Raw genomic sequence first — 14,413 nt, forward strand, 5'->3', positions numbered from 1 at the left:
CGTAGCGCCCCGCCAGGACCGTACTAGATTTCCTTTTTTGTAAAGGCTCCGCACCACGTGGCTGAACAAATGGGAGGGGCGTGTTCCGTAGCATTACTGACGTTGGTGGAGAGCTTAAGCTGTTGTTGTTTCAATCATAGGACTCTGTGGTATGACTGACGGTACAAGGTTTGCACTTTTTATCATCGTCATTTAAAACTCTCAACCTTTCTCTCATTGTAGACTCCGTGAAACTTGGAAGGATGCACTGGATAGCTCTGAAGTCACTTTCCGCCAGCTCCTTACTTCTTATTCTTCGTCGGAATGGAGACACATTTCTTTAGCGAGCGACTCACCCTCGCCAGGCAAGGGGAAGGCACGCGTCTCCCCAACTCCTGAGCTCACCGACGTCGTCGTGCACCGCAAAGCTACCAAGTCGGGTGAGAATGTGTATAGAGTTGTCCTCGACGTCTCAATTACCGACCAATCTGCTCCTCTCGATGCATGGAAGTCCGTCATTACCACTCCGGAGCTTAGACAGGAGTGGGACCCTGCGGTTGAAAGCGCGCATTTGGTGGAAATGTTTGATCATCAGACAAGAATATCAAAGACTAATTTTACGCTTGGCTGGCCTGCTAAGTGCGTGATTTTTATGTTTGTTTTCGAGTTGTATTGATTGTTATGCCAGTCCACGGGATGCTGTAACAATTTCACGTCTCTACCAGGATACATCTACGATAATAGATATTTCTACGTCTTTACCACGCTCATCTGACGAGCCAGCGTACTTGAGGCCATCGCCCCCATACGTCAGATCACAAGTCGCATGTAAGTCGTATCGTTGTCCCATTCCCGCTTCGCTAATAACTTTCAGTGTTCGCTTGGTGTATCCAGTATGTTCAACCATCCTCAGCCCCACAGCCGCACTCCCCGGCCGATCAAATCAAACGGCGTATGTCAACATATATGGCGCAGCCACGTCTTCGCATTACGTGTTTCTGGCAGCACGATCTTCGCGCGATCTGGAATTTTGGCTCTGCTTCTGGCGTGTGCCAACAGCTATGCACGATGATGCTGGGTCTGTATAAGACCGTTCTAGCGCGTGGCTCTCGCATACCGGTGCTTGCAGGACACGGATATGGAGTTAGCATTGAGAAGATACGCTTCCAGCTCGACAGGCAGGCTCTTTCCATTGAATATGTGATACACTCGGAGGAAGAAGACCATGTAGGGGAGACAGGTCAGGGACTAGATGTCATTAAGGAACACAGGCGCCTCGTACGCTCTCTTGAATGCGTACTTCCATCGAATGAAGGGTGGGATGTTCAACTAACTATGAAAGGCTCCTCTCAGAAGGTTGAAAATCTCCCTTGGAACGCCACTGCCTCACGACAGAAGCCCTCTTCTTCCATTGTGGGGAGTAAGCCACCGGAACTAACGGTTCTCCGTATATCCCATGCGCCTCTTCCTGACGATCATTCAATAATCAAAGTTCGCGCGGTTATAGAACTTTCTGCACCATCCAGCGGAATCCGGCTTAATGGGCTTCCGCAGACCATTCAACTTCTCGAAGAGCGCGATCCGTTATCATTCGTACGGCAACAGCAACAGCAACAAATTCTACAAGATGCTACCAGTGCTGCGGATGTGAGCTTCCAAACGTCATCTTCAGTAAGCTCCGTTGCATCGAGCTCCACAACACCTACAAGACCACAACTGGCACCGTCTATGACTGAGCGATCTGTGACAGCCGAGAAAACGATATTGTCGCGCGTGAAAAGGAGTTATATATACTTTTCGTCATTATTGCAGGAACCAGAAGCGAAGTGGAAGCGGAGTGAGTAGAACTCATTTTCTGCTTCCGAACTAGTACTGAGATGTCTTGCAGCTACGGAAGCACGTGGGGTGTCAGTGACTCAATTAGATTCTATTGATCCGACCCTGGTAGTGTATAGAGCAGAAGCCACTTTTGTCGGCCTTGGTTTATGGGACTTGTACGGCGCGTTGGTTTCGCCTGGTGCTAGGGTGTTTTGGGACAAGCAACATGAGGATGCAACGCTTCTCGAAGATGTGAACGAGTTGACACAATTGTGGCACTTCAAGACCAAATCTGCGTGGCCCGTACAGTGCGTAGATTTCACTTGCTATCACTATGAATTACTTCTGACTTGAGTATAGGGGTCGAGACACCGTGCTCTTGAAAACTGTCTATAAATCTCCTACCACAATCCATGTCTTCTCATTCTCGGCCGATGACCCGTACTTGTTCCCTTCCATCCCTCCTCAGGACCCGACTCTCATTCGTACGCAGGTTGATCTCCAAGGATGGGCCATCGAAACTCTTTCTCCAAGCACCACCCAGCTCACCTTACTTGAGCAGTCAGATCCCAAAGGATGGTCAAACAAAGCAAGCATACCACAGGCTATGATCTCTGCTCTCGCTGGCGTTGGGGACTTTGTCATCAAGTGCGGCGGTCCCCCAGTAGTGACGCGACTCTCTGGGGCGAAAGCTAATGACATGAGATATGATCATGAGAGGGGGGCCTTTCGCGTCGAGTATGAAGGCTTAGAGAATCGCCGGGCACCTACAACCATCACGGAAGATTCGGGAAATGAATCAGCCGTACCCGCCAATTCTCGCACGATGCACACGATTGAGTGCGAGATCCGTTGTGACATGGACACGTGGGCATCTGCATTTGATGTTGTCGTCGACCCCCCTCCGCATAGCATAACAGCCCTGCGCCGTCACCGACTATCCGCCGGCGGAGGAGGGTTATGGTTGACGCTCACGCATGATGCTTTGTTCGCTGCAGATGAGAGACTTCTGGCTATCGTACGCCGCGGGCCGATGGGATCTGGGAAAGATAAGGGCATGGTGATGGTCAATGGGGCACGTGTAACTGTCGATGTCGAAGAACTTCCTGAGCAGGAGATTAAGGCACTTGCGAAGCGCAAACGCATCAAGCCTATACGCATTCCGCTTGACCAGCCTCCAGTCGTGGGTGTCATTCGCCGGCGGCGGGCAGAGTGGGACGCAGACGGCGATATTCCGAACAGCTCAGATTCTACCCCCAGAAATGCATCACCTGAACCCTGCGAACCTACGAAGCCTGCGCCAGTGTCAACGTGGTTAACATCTCCGAAGATCACGAGTCCGCTTGCCAGCTTTTGGTCGACTGCAGTGGAATCAGCGACGATTACGACACAGCAAGCAGTTGCTGCAATGGCTCCTGGAGACGGAAGTGCTCCGTCTGCATCGCGGGCGCCCATGCAGCATGCCGCAGAAGCTTTACAGTGGATGCGAGATCTCCAGTGCGGTGGTCCCGATGCAAAAACCGGGTGGGTACCGCTGGGAGACAAGGGCATGTCCGTGCATCGCAAATTACTCACGGACATCTCGCCCTCAATCCCCGTGCATAAAGGCGAGAAAGTCATTGAGGGAGTCTCCGCAGAAGAGGTTGCTGCTGTTGTGACAAATTATGAGTGTCGCAAACAATGGGATGTCCGATTCGCTTCTGCCTCGATCTTGGAGAGGTTTGGGTCGAAATGCCATACTGCGTTTGTGGTATCCAAAGGAGGGTTTCCTTTCCGTGACCGGGGGTTCTTCATGGCATCTATCATGGCTCGCTCCAGGCTTCCACTCTCAAGTTTAGACCTCACACCGGGAGAGACGGGTCCGTCACAAGACTCTCGTTCTGTCATATTTTGCGTGTCCACGTCTTTCAGCCCACATTCGGCTGCATCATTTTCTCCGTCCAAGTACAATCCTTATGCCCTGCCGATTGGGCGGACGTATATCGATGGTTGGATGTTTGAGACCCTCGATCCATATACCAAGGAGAACTACGCCATTCCATCAACGCGGTGCACCAGAGTCGTTGCAGTGGACTACGCAGGATCCATACCGGTAGCAGTGAATTCACTCATCAATAGCGCCCTGCCTAAGTCGATACTTGCGGTGGAGACCTACCTGAAGGCCAATTCACCCATGCCATACACGAGGCTTCCAGCAGCAGGTGTTGTCCTAGCGGAACAGAGGGATGGCACTAGAGTTGAGGCTCCCACTTGGAGATTGAGGAAGAAGGACGACAATCGGAAGTTGATCTTATCGACCTTCGACCCTACCAATCAAACTCATCGTAGTATTATGTTACTCACGATGGCCGGCAACATATCAGGTAAACCTGATGATCTCACTCCTCGGCCAAGCCGAGCGGGTCTGCCAACTCTTATTTCTACTGCTGAGGCTCGGTCCAACAATTCAGTAGAACTCCCTACATCCCCTCCGATTCCTTCAATTGTGCCATATCCTCGCAAGACTTCTTCAGCTTCTGTAGGCTCTACCTCTGAGCCCTTGAAATCCTCCTCCTCGGCGTTTACGTTGAAGGGCGAAATCAGACATTCCACAGACCTTCTCGTTGCTGAAATCGTTGTTGACTCAAAACTCTATCCAGTGGGCTATGAAGTACTCATTTCATCTCGTCCACGAGACAATGGGAAGTTTATCTCCCTCGAATCCTGCCGCGAGGACAACATGAAACTGGTTTCAAGTGCAAGTACAACGGATCTGCCTATCAGTTCAAGCGTATACACCATTCCTGCTTCGCCACTACACTCATCTGGACTGAACGCTGATCGACCACCACGACATCTCTTAAGGTTGACTTTGCCTACAGCCCAGTATCAGGTGTCTACGGTAAAAGATCCACTCACAGGCGAGATCAGGACAGCACCTCCCAAGCCTCAGTGGTTTGATGATCTGCATGAAAAAGGGTTTGTGGTACAGGTGGAGATTAAGCCTATCATAGCGCCTGTGAAGAAGAGTGACGGTGGCGTGATTGTGAAAGTCGGCGGCGCGAATGTTGGAATTGCTAACGAGAAAGAGTCATTAACGGCACTTGGACGCGATGAGCTCCAGGATGACCGGGTCTCTCGTATGCCTATACTGCAAAGGTTTGTGATAAATCGTTGTTCATGCACGAGCTGCTATTGACGCAGGTTGTTAGAACTGCGGACGATGGAGACTCGTTCCCCGACGAGCTCAAAGAGCCCCTGTCCCGTGCGGATGAACTCCTGGATGATGGCGCTATGGTCGCTGCTATCGATATCAACGAAGATCCGGAAGCACTGGAGGAGAGTCGACCAAAGGCGGAAGTGATCGAAAACGGGCCGCCCTTGGTAAGTTTCTTACTAAGAATATGATGGCTTCCCTAAGCCACGATGTTATAGGATACCCCCGAGAACGGTATTGTTACGCAGGTTCTGCCGCAGCCATTATCAAATAGCGGGTTGTTTGGATTCTTAAATGCTTATCCCAATCCGCTGTCTCGCTGGACCTCATCAGCTGTGAAGGAGGCTGTTTCACCACTGCCACAGTCTGTTTCATCTTCTCGTCGATCTTCTCAAAGTATTCCGAAGCTGCCTGGTGGGCTATCGAGGTCGGAGACGGAGAGCACAAACTCCACGACGACAACACACATTGTTCGGATGCCGACCACATACCCACTGTCGACTGTTCTAATCATAGCATTAATTGCTTTTTTAATTGGATCGTTGTTGCGATCGCTTCTCTCACCTGCAGACTTCATTTTCGTCGTAACAGATCTTCAGGATGCCGAGGAGGGGAGCGCGGGGTGGCGGGAGATCAGACGTTTGTTGGAGGTGAAGTATATTGTTGGTGGATGGGACTTTCAGATTGCAGTTGTTCGGCGACATTGATGGAGATTTTCGATTCATTAGCTGTAACACTAGAACTCGCTTGTATCGTATGTGTTCTAACGTATATGTAATGGAAGGAAGTCGAACGTTGTGCGTAGACGTGCATGCGGCAAACGGCGTGTAGTTTTTTGGTGGCAAAGTCGGCGACAATTGGAAATTTCCCATCTAGTATGACCTTGCGCCTCTCGTTTGGCACGAATTCAATCTTCCCATTCGCCTACTCCTTCTTCCTCCGCCAGGTAACTTCGTCGCCGTCGTTGTCGACGACGATCAGACATATCTTGACACTGTCATTGTCGTCCTGTACTATCTTTCGTTTTTCCCTCGTTCGTTGGCCGGAGAACCTGTGCGCTGTCTGTCCAGCTTGAGCTGCCTTTATATATCTTTGCAGCTTACACAGCTCTAAAGTCTCTACCATCGACTCTATTTTCCACCCGTCAAACGCGATACGTGCGCTCTCTTTTGCTGATCTCTTAAACCCCTTCTTGTGTTTCTACTTTCACTTGTCAACCTGTATCGGAGCTCTTCATGGCCACTGGCCCTCCCGGATCAATGCCTGCGCAACCTCCTGCAGGCGAACCCTCTCCCCCTTCGTCGGATCCATCTTGGGAAGGGGACAGGATGTTTGTCGCTGCATATCTCATTTCCTTGTCCTAACTTAACTTGTTGGCTGCTCACCCAGGTTCAACATTTACATTTATGATTATTGCAATAAGCGCGGATTCCGTAAAACAGCTCGCGAGCTACTGGTAGAGGCTGAAATACCACCAGACTCTGCTCCCCCCATCAACGCACGTCAGGGTCTACTTTTCGAGTACGTCCTCCTCGACTTCTTTATTAAGCGCTCGACTAACCCAGTTTGCGGACTCCAGATGGTGGAGTGTTTTTTGGGTACTTTTCACAGCAAAAAGCAACGGAACAGGAACGGATGACGCTATGGTTTATACGCATGTACGTGGGACTGTAACGTTTTTAGTACCGTACCGACCGTGACCTCTGAACCAGCATCAGCTACAGCAACAGCACCTCAGAACGCACAACGCACCCCAAATGCGGCAAGCGCCACCAGCGATGAATCGTTTCATGAACGGTACGCAAAGACCTCAAGCATCGATGCCACCAAACGGCCAGATGCCTAACGGTGTTGGACCTGCTTCTTTGCCAGGTAATCCAGGCCCAATGCAAAATGGCGCTCAGGGTCCCATGGCATTCCCAATGAACGGTCCTCAAGCTAACGGTATTCCGATGTCATCGGGCGGCCCTCAAGGTCAACCAGGAAACTTTTCGCAGCTACTACCAGGGCAGCAGAGGCCCGGTGGCCCTCCAAGACCAAATGGCGCTGCGCCTCCATTCCAATCCCCAACGATGTCTCATTCTCCCCATATTACGGGAGGCAACCCTGGTTCCGGACCCCAGCATCCACAGCCCCCGATGAATCAGCTGGTGGGTCCGCCCGGCCACCTCACTAACCTTAATCGTCCCCATGCACCCTTCAAATGCTTCTCTTGGCTCCGCCCCTCAGACACAGACGCCGCCATTTCCGATGGGACGGTCGCCCAGTCGTCCTGGTACCCCCGGTCAAGGTGGTATGATGCAACGCAGTCCATCGTTGGTAGCCCGTCAGACGCCATCGAACGATCCAACTCTAGGCATGCTCAACCAAGAACTTAGCCGTTTGCCTACCGAAGTCGTTACGGCGGTCAAAATTGCAATGTTTGGCGATAAGGACTTGCACTCACTTAGCTTTCAAGATAAGGTACCTTCGTCGTCATCGCTATCATGAAAATTTTATTCACGTGAATTATCCAAATTACAGCAACGAATTATGAATGAGGTGCGGCAGCGGAGCGTGAAGGCATCACAACTCGGCCCTGTTTCATCAAACTTGCAAGGGATGGCTCCGCCCGGGCAGCAACGCCGACCTGTTCAACATCCAACGATGCAGCAACAACAGCAACAACAACAACAACAGCAACAACAACACCCACAGCGCACCATAAAACGCAACAGCACGTCACCTGGAGAAGAAGTACTATTTCTTTTCCTGGCTTAATATTACAGCGAATTAATTTATGAAATTTGACAGCATGGCACGCTCCCGAATAGTGAAAACTCGCCTCCAGACAGGAAGCGGCAGCGCCGCACACCTCCCCCCATGGAACAAACATCATCCATGGGCCCCGGGCCAGGATATCCGCACCCGCAACAGCAGGGTATGCCAGGCGGGCCACAACAAATACCCAATGGTAACATGATGCGTCCAGCGTCTATGCAAGGCGCCCCCATGAATAACTTCCAGCCACACGGTGTTCCACCGAACATGGGTAATCCTGGTATGGGACTGCCTATGGGTGCTCCTGGTAACGCCATGAGCCCGGGCATGGTTCCAGGACCAGGTCATAACATGATGATGACCAATGCCAGTGCAGTAAGTCGTCGATTTGTATTGCAGCCTTGGCTACCCCTCAACTGTTCTGAAGGCCTTGCAGTACCGACATAGTATGGCCGCAACGACCAAGAACCTATTAGCAGCGGCCACTCCTGGTGTTTCTGAGCAAGGTTTCCATCCTGTGCAAGGTCAACAACAGTTTGTTGGTCCCCAGAACAATCGAATCGGCCAGAATTTAGCTCAAGCCAAACCTATGGGTGGCATGGCGCCACCCGCGTCACCAGCTATCGGTGGTCCCATGAAAGATCAGAAGGATGTTAAGCCCATGATCAATAACCCTTCAGGTATACCAGAAGGGTCACCTCACAACGCTCCCGCTGCTCCAGGCCAAGGAGGGCCCTCATCCAACCCTACGGGAAGCGCACACGGCACTGCACCCCCGACTCCAAATACCATCAACTCAAGCATCACGCAATCCCCTGCTCCGAACGGGACATCTTCAGTACCTCCGGCTTCGAATCCCGCGAGCCAACCACAACCCAATTTATCAGATCTACCACCTAATTTCATGTCTTCTTCGGACTTCATTCAATCTATGTCAGCATTGGAGGACCTAGACCCATCCATGTTTCGGACAGACTTTGAGCAAGACTTCCGTGAATGGTTCGATCCAACCGGCGTGGATATCAAGTAAACGGTGGATGGAAGATATGATCTTTTCGGGTTTCGGATTATGTGTTTGTTTCACTCTTGCTTTTCGAACGTTCTTACCTCAATTCTTACGTGTACATGTTTTTTTTTTGCGCTGACCCCCTTGTTTTCTCTCTCTTCGCGCGGAATCACGATGTCTTATTTATTGCAAAAACTGCAGCGAGCAGTGACATCTTGGCTCCTCCCAGTTTAGATAGCTTATTTTTGTCGTTGACTTGTTGCGATAGTTCCGCTTGCTGTTTGTTACCTCGCTCGGTCACCCTCTCTCATCTTGCTGCATGTATAACTAATCTCATCATGATCTACTTCTCGCTCATCCGTGTTTCACACTCAGGGCGTCGTCGTCTCTTTAAGATCTGCATAGTATGCTGCATATGTTGGACTATTCTTCACACAAAAAAACTCACACGCACAGACGCGACACACAGACACTCCAATACTAGAAAAATTAGTACTGCACCATTGCATGATCATTCATCAAACTCATTGATGCCCCAAGGTATCCAACTCTGCGCGTGTCAACATTGACTCTGGATTCACCCTTCCAATTTCGGACCCAAGCTCGAGCTCCTGGAAGCGCTCGACAGTGTCAGGGAAATCTGGAGGATTGCGACCATCAAGGAGAAAACGGGCTATTGAGTTCCTCGGTTTGGTCCTCTGTTCAATTCTCGTGGATGGACAGGGACTTCCAGCCCTTCCCCAACCTTTCACTGCATCGACCCTCTATCTGCAATCCCAGCCCTGCTACAACTTGTAAGTTCAACACTAAGAAATATATGCGGCTGCTGACAAGCTGCTGATGTATCATCAAAGACTACTTGATTATTGACACTGGTACCTCGAACACATGATGGGCTAGCGCCAACAAACAGTACGTGGAGACCAGCACCAGCATCAACACTGGTGCGCCTGTGACAGTCATGTACGGTTCCGACACTGCCTACTTCTCTGGTATGTCATTCCTCAACAGTCATTTGGTGTTGCTGCTACTACATCGGGCACCTTTAGCGGAGCTGATGGTATCCTTGGCCTCGGGCCTATAGACTCCAAGACCTACTCACTTCTCTTCTCGTCGACACTTACATCAAGAATCCACTCAGCGCGATTATATATTTTTGACACTAATACTGGCATCTTTCTGTCCTTTTTGTCGCTCTTGTCCACCAGCTGGGCCTCAAAAAAATTTGAGGCTTCAAGGCTGTCCGTGCTGGCAACTTTCCGTCTTCTTTTCTCACTCTCGTCCACCAGCCGGGCCTTAAAAAGATAAGGCTTTGCTCTCAATGCTGGTGACTTCAGTGCGTCTCATTAGCAGCCTTGTTTGCAATATAAATTGGCCATCACTCCGAGACCTACTCACTTCTCATCGCTCCATCTCGTCCACCGACCAGACCTTAAAAAGATTCGAGGCTTTGCTGATGCTGGTGACTCTCAGTGCGGTTTTTTTTTGCCCCTTGGACTCTACTTGATTGGCGTTTATAGAATCCTTCATTGGGAACCTTATCTGCAATATAAATTGATGATTGAATCATGTCAGATCTAATAGTGCAGTACTAATTTTCTACGATACAAGAGTGTGTATGCGAAGGAGTGATTATGTGTGCGTCTCGTTTGTGTGCGTATCGCGTCTGCCATGCGTGTGAGTTTTGTGTATAGTTGAACAGATCCAGCGCCATCATGATGGTACAACACATTTTCGGCAGTTGGTAGTGTACAGACGCAGAGGTATACGATCATCGACCTACTGTTACAGGCTGTACATTCGAAGCGTCACATACTGCGACATCCATCAACCAAACTCGGAGTACCTGAATCACTCATAATTATAGTGTTGGGTCATACCAATTTCCCTCAAATGCTGTGAGTATCCAAGGCGGCAGGTTTACCAAAGCAACCGTAATGGACGTTTGAGATGACTCTCATGATTTTCAGGTGCCGGAGGGGACAGCCTGAGCCCTTCCAAACAGAACATGCTGCATGTGTAACTGCCCTGCCTCCAAGAAATTCGGCATTGGGCGCTGCAAGCGCTCGAGCAGAGTACAAAGTTGACAGTTGACGTGCCTGCCACGGACAACTTTCTCCCCGCAGCAGTCCCCTCTCACTTGTGACTCGTGAAGCTTGGATTGTATGCCACTCCAATAGTCATCGCGTTCAGATACTTGGACTTGCATCAATTCAATGGTATTTCCATCGAGCGTCCAGCACAAAGAATCTGTACATCTTCTTTCTGTTCATCTTGTCTCCTCGGCGGCAACCTCTCCCGATGTTGCAGATAGTGTCAGTACATCTTTGTCGGACGCATCTGACTTACGCAGCCCTTTCGCACAATTGGGGAGTGTGCGGATATTGCCAAGCGAATCCACTCCCACGTACGTTTCCGCATCGGTTTCTCCCAACTCCGAGTCAGGCCCATATTTTTCGCCCTCCAGCGCTTACAACTGGCAATCAGCTACTTCGCGTATTGAGTTGCCACGACTTGATATGAAATATCTCCGGAGTGCATCTGGCCAACTTCCCATCACGCCTGATTCCCCTGTGCGCTCCTCCAATTTTGAGAAGAGTACGGCACATGGTCAGGATCAGATAGTGTATGGGTATCTATCCCCAAGTGCTTCTGGTCCAAACGGCATAGTTGTCGAAGGGAATGTCAATTATGAGGGTGGATTTGCTAGTGATCTCTCTGGGATGCTTCCCACGCCCATATCTCCCAATACGCAATCCGGAAGGTGACAATCTGTTTGTTTGAACTTTCCAGAGTCTTGCTAATACACGTACAGTCCGACGACCCCTGTCGACTTGACAAGTTGGATTACTCGTAGTTATGGCCTTGATCCCATAGCTGGGGGTGCTTTTGGCAACGTCTGGAAGTGTACTTACGATGATGGTACCAGGTGCATCCCGGTTCGTACAGCATGTGAATCGATGACAAGGATATCCTTATAGGGTGTTTCAGGTTGCTGTCAAAGGCTTCAGATTCCAAGTTGACAAAAAGACCTCGAAGGTTTGCCAGAGCACTGCTCGCCCATACCCACGGTCTGATAGTTATGTGTTATAGAGACTGAGGAGAGAAATGGGCATTTGGAGAAGACTCAATCACCCGAATGTCATGGAATTTATGGGTTATGCTTTCGGCTTTGGTATCTCGATGGCCCTTGTTGCCCCTTGGGCTGCAAATGGAACTTTGACCGATTGCCTGGAGAAATGTTGGTCGATCATCACTATTGCTGATCAACTCAGTTTGGTATGATCGTATCATTTGCATTTGTCCTCTATCTCTAACGGTACTGTTTGCTCAGTTGGACGACATCGTCTCTGGTCTCACTTACCGTCCGTGTCTTTTTACTTGTCTTTAATTCATTCTGAGTATAATTCTACAGTACACTCTTATCCTAATAATCCCGTGACCCACGGCGATCTCACTGGGGTACGTAACCACCTCCCCCTACTTAATCCACGAACTCATGTGTTCAAAGTCTAATGTTCTTATCCTCGGGGACATGACTGCATGTATCGCCGACTTTGGACTATCAAGCATGCTCGGCGACCTGCAGACTGGTTCGACGTACCTCGCAGCCACCGTTATGTATCCAGGCGCAGTACGATGGACAGCTCCCGAGTTCCTCCTGTCAGATGACGTTCAGCCGACGACGTGCAGCGACATCTACTCCCTCGGCAGTATCATGCTCCAAGTAAGTACCCAAAGCCATCCCCAGCGTTCAGCAAAGTCGACGATATGTTTATCTGCAGGTCTTATCAGGCAAAGTACCCTGGCACGAGATCAAACGGGAAGTGATCATCATACAGGAGATTCAACAAGGAAACACCCCTCGCTGTTCGTCCCACTCTCCTCTTGTCAGTGAACTATGGCCGTTTATCCGCGAGTGCTGGTCGTTATCACCAGCCTCACGACCCACGGCTGGCACCGCCCTCGAATTTATCCGAGACATTAAAATTAGATTACTCCCATTCCCTGTAGGTGGCCACGACGCACCTGATTCTACCGCTGCACACCCTACAAGTAGTCCCGGTCCATCAAAAAGGCCACGCTTGACAATAATTACGTAGGTGTTAGACTATAATAACGGAAGCATTCTTCGGTGCTAGAGGTGATGATGATGGTGACGATGATGCAGATATATTTTTCACGAACAGGCATTCAGGACTCCTTTCGTTTATTCTTGTATTAACCATTGCCAGTGCATGGCCCCCTCACGCAACTGTATCGTAGATCTCAAGGGACACGAAGGCTGTTTATAATATACTATTTGCACGCACCCGCGTGCGTTTACTCCTAGTAGTACTTACTAGTTTTGTTGTAGTCATTCCTTTACCTGGTTTGGGCCCTATGGTATCGGAGTTGTGTCTTGCTGTTTAATGTCCGTCTAGCCATTTGCTTGCAATGCAGCTGCGTATGAATTAATACATAGTGTATACGTAGATGAGTCACTTGCCAACAAAAAACACGAACACCTCACGCGTTCCGCGAATTCCGGTCATCGCATCGCACGAAGCCTTGGCACTTTGAAGCTGTGCATGAATGACGCTAGCTGAAGCCCGAGTTTAATATCCGAAGACTCAGCATGGTCCGCAGTGAACACTTAGACTTGGCAATTCATCATATGTGATAGTTTCATTACACCCCACCGCAGTCGATGCGGCGCCATGTAAGGTAAAGTATTACGACGAATTGATAATCGGGTGGATATGCGAAGCCTCCCCCATGTTCCCATCAGAAAAGCAATAACAAATCGAAGAAGGGTATCGAATTTCTAAAGAGAAAAAGGAACAAGGCGGGGCACTGCAGCAGCAGCACCACCAACAATAAGTCTAAAAAAAGGAGCGATTGATGTACTCGTGTCTAGAGCAGCGCATACAATATGTACCAGGGAGTGTGAGCGGGTATGTATAGGATTGGTCTAGTACGGATGGAGCGTGCGTTATGGTGTGGCGTATGGCAAGTAGGTGGCGTGGCGTGGCGTGGAAGGGAAGCAGGTCTCCTGGCGTAGTAGTGTGGCAAGGAACTCGCAAGTGTGCCAGGTAGGAGGAAGGAGGGGGAGGATGTGATACTGATAGAAATATACAGATAGGTGATAGGGCCGGCGAGATCGATAATAAGTTCTGAAGCATACGATTTTGAAAGGAAGGGGAGGAAAGATAGCAAAGGATAAACTAAAAAAAAAACACGCAAGCGTGAAAACGGATACAAGTAGCAGTCGCAGGAAAAGCAAATCAAAGTGTAAAAAAGGAAGAAAAAAAGCGCAACATTCAAACACCAGGCATGAATCCCAACGGCGATCACCTCCCAAACCCGCTCCCGCTCCTCGGCCGTCCCCAATTCGCAGTAAGCCCGCCGATGCCAACACCCCCACCGGCACCGGCACTAGTACCAGCGTTCTGGGCTGTAACCCATGTAGGCGCAGAATCGCTCCTCGCCCTTTGATGCTGCTGCTTCTTCTCACCACCAACATCCATATCCAAATCTAGATCCAAACTCAAATTCATCTCCCCCTCAATATCTTCATCTCCCCCCATCGAAGCACCGCCAAGTCCAGAGACAGACCCGCCTCCCATAGGAGAAACCATCGGAGATCCACCACCCATCGAAGACCCAACACT

At 50.0% G+C, this 14,413-nt stretch overlaps 3 protein-coding genes across 3 annotated transcripts; all 3 read left to right on the forward strand.

Annotated features, from left to right (window-relative positions):
* The first annotated feature begins 96 nt into the window (after nt 1–96).
* Nucleotides 97–5,810, forward strand: EDB93DRAFT_1154929 (uncharacterized protein). Its single transcript, XM_041449841.1, has 8 exons — nt 97–168; nt 223–618; nt 668–807; nt 854–1,816; nt 1,868–2,105; nt 2,158–4,935; nt 4,989–5,160; nt 5,212–5,810. Exons 1-8 carry the CDS (start codon nt 152–154, stop codon nt 5,698–5,700), a joined length of 5,193 nt encoding a protein of 1,730 aa, XP_041306269.1. The 5' UTR covers nt 97–151; the 3' UTR covers nt 5,701–5,810.
* On the forward strand, nt 5,811–9,135 carry EDB93DRAFT_1154932 (uncharacterized protein). The gene is made up of 8 exons (XM_041449842.1): nt 5,811–6,323; nt 6,383–6,514; nt 6,573–6,651; nt 6,706–7,143; nt 7,223–7,456; nt 7,517–7,729; nt 7,787–8,128; nt 8,181–9,135. The coding sequence occupies exons 1-8, from the start codon at nt 6,229–6,231 to the stop codon at nt 8,781–8,783; spliced, it is 2,136 nt and encodes a 711-aa protein (XP_041306270.1). The 5' UTR covers nt 5,811–6,228; the 3' UTR covers nt 8,784–9,135.
* A 1,840-nt stretch (nt 9,136–10,975) lies between these two features.
* EDB93DRAFT_1251865 (kinase-like domain-containing protein) lies at nt 10,976–12,862 on the forward strand (the record flags this gene model as incomplete). The annotated part of the gene is made up of 8 exons (XM_041453212.1): nt 10,976–11,523; nt 11,575–11,698; nt 11,751–11,798; nt 11,853–12,038; nt 12,094–12,124; nt 12,175–12,221; nt 12,271–12,486; nt 12,545–12,862. The coding sequence occupies 8 exons, from the start codon at nt 10,976–10,978 to the stop codon at nt 12,860–12,862; spliced, it is 1,518 nt and encodes a 505-aa protein (XP_041306271.1).
* Between the last annotated feature and the right edge of the window lie 1,551 nt (nt 12,863–14,413).

Source organism: Suillus bovinus (genome assembly GCF_016758785.1).
Source record: "Suillus bovinus strain UH-Sbo-P2 chromosome Unknown EDB93scaffold_40, whole genome shotgun sequence".
In the NCBI taxonomy this organism is placed as follows: Eukaryota; Fungi; Basidiomycota; class Agaricomycetes; order Boletales; family Suillaceae; genus Suillus; species Suillus bovinus.

Bases quoted from the DNA above. Each gene is read 5' to 3' on its own strand.
- EDB93DRAFT_1154932 (XM_041449842.1), top strand. From the start codon at position 6,229: ATGGCCACTGGCCCTCCCGGATCAATGCCTGCGCAACCTCCTGCAGGC. The intron at 6,324-6,382 runs GTTTGTCGCTGC...CTGCTCACCCAG, and splicing joins TCTTGGGAAGGGGACAGGAT to GTTCAACATTTACATTTATG. The intron at 8,129-8,180 runs GTAAGTCGTCGA...ACTGTTCTGAAG, and splicing joins TGATGACCAATGCCAGTGCA to GCCTTGCAGTACCGACATAG.
- EDB93DRAFT_1154929 (XM_041449841.1), top strand. The intron at 808-853 runs GTAAGTCGTATC...AATAACTTTCAG, and splicing joins CGTCAGATCACAAGTCGCAT to TGTTCGCTTGGTGTATCCAG. The intron at 5,161-5,211 runs GTAAGTTTCTTA...ACGATGTTATAG, and splicing joins TCGAAAACGGGCCGCCCTTG to GATACCCCCGAGAACGGTAT.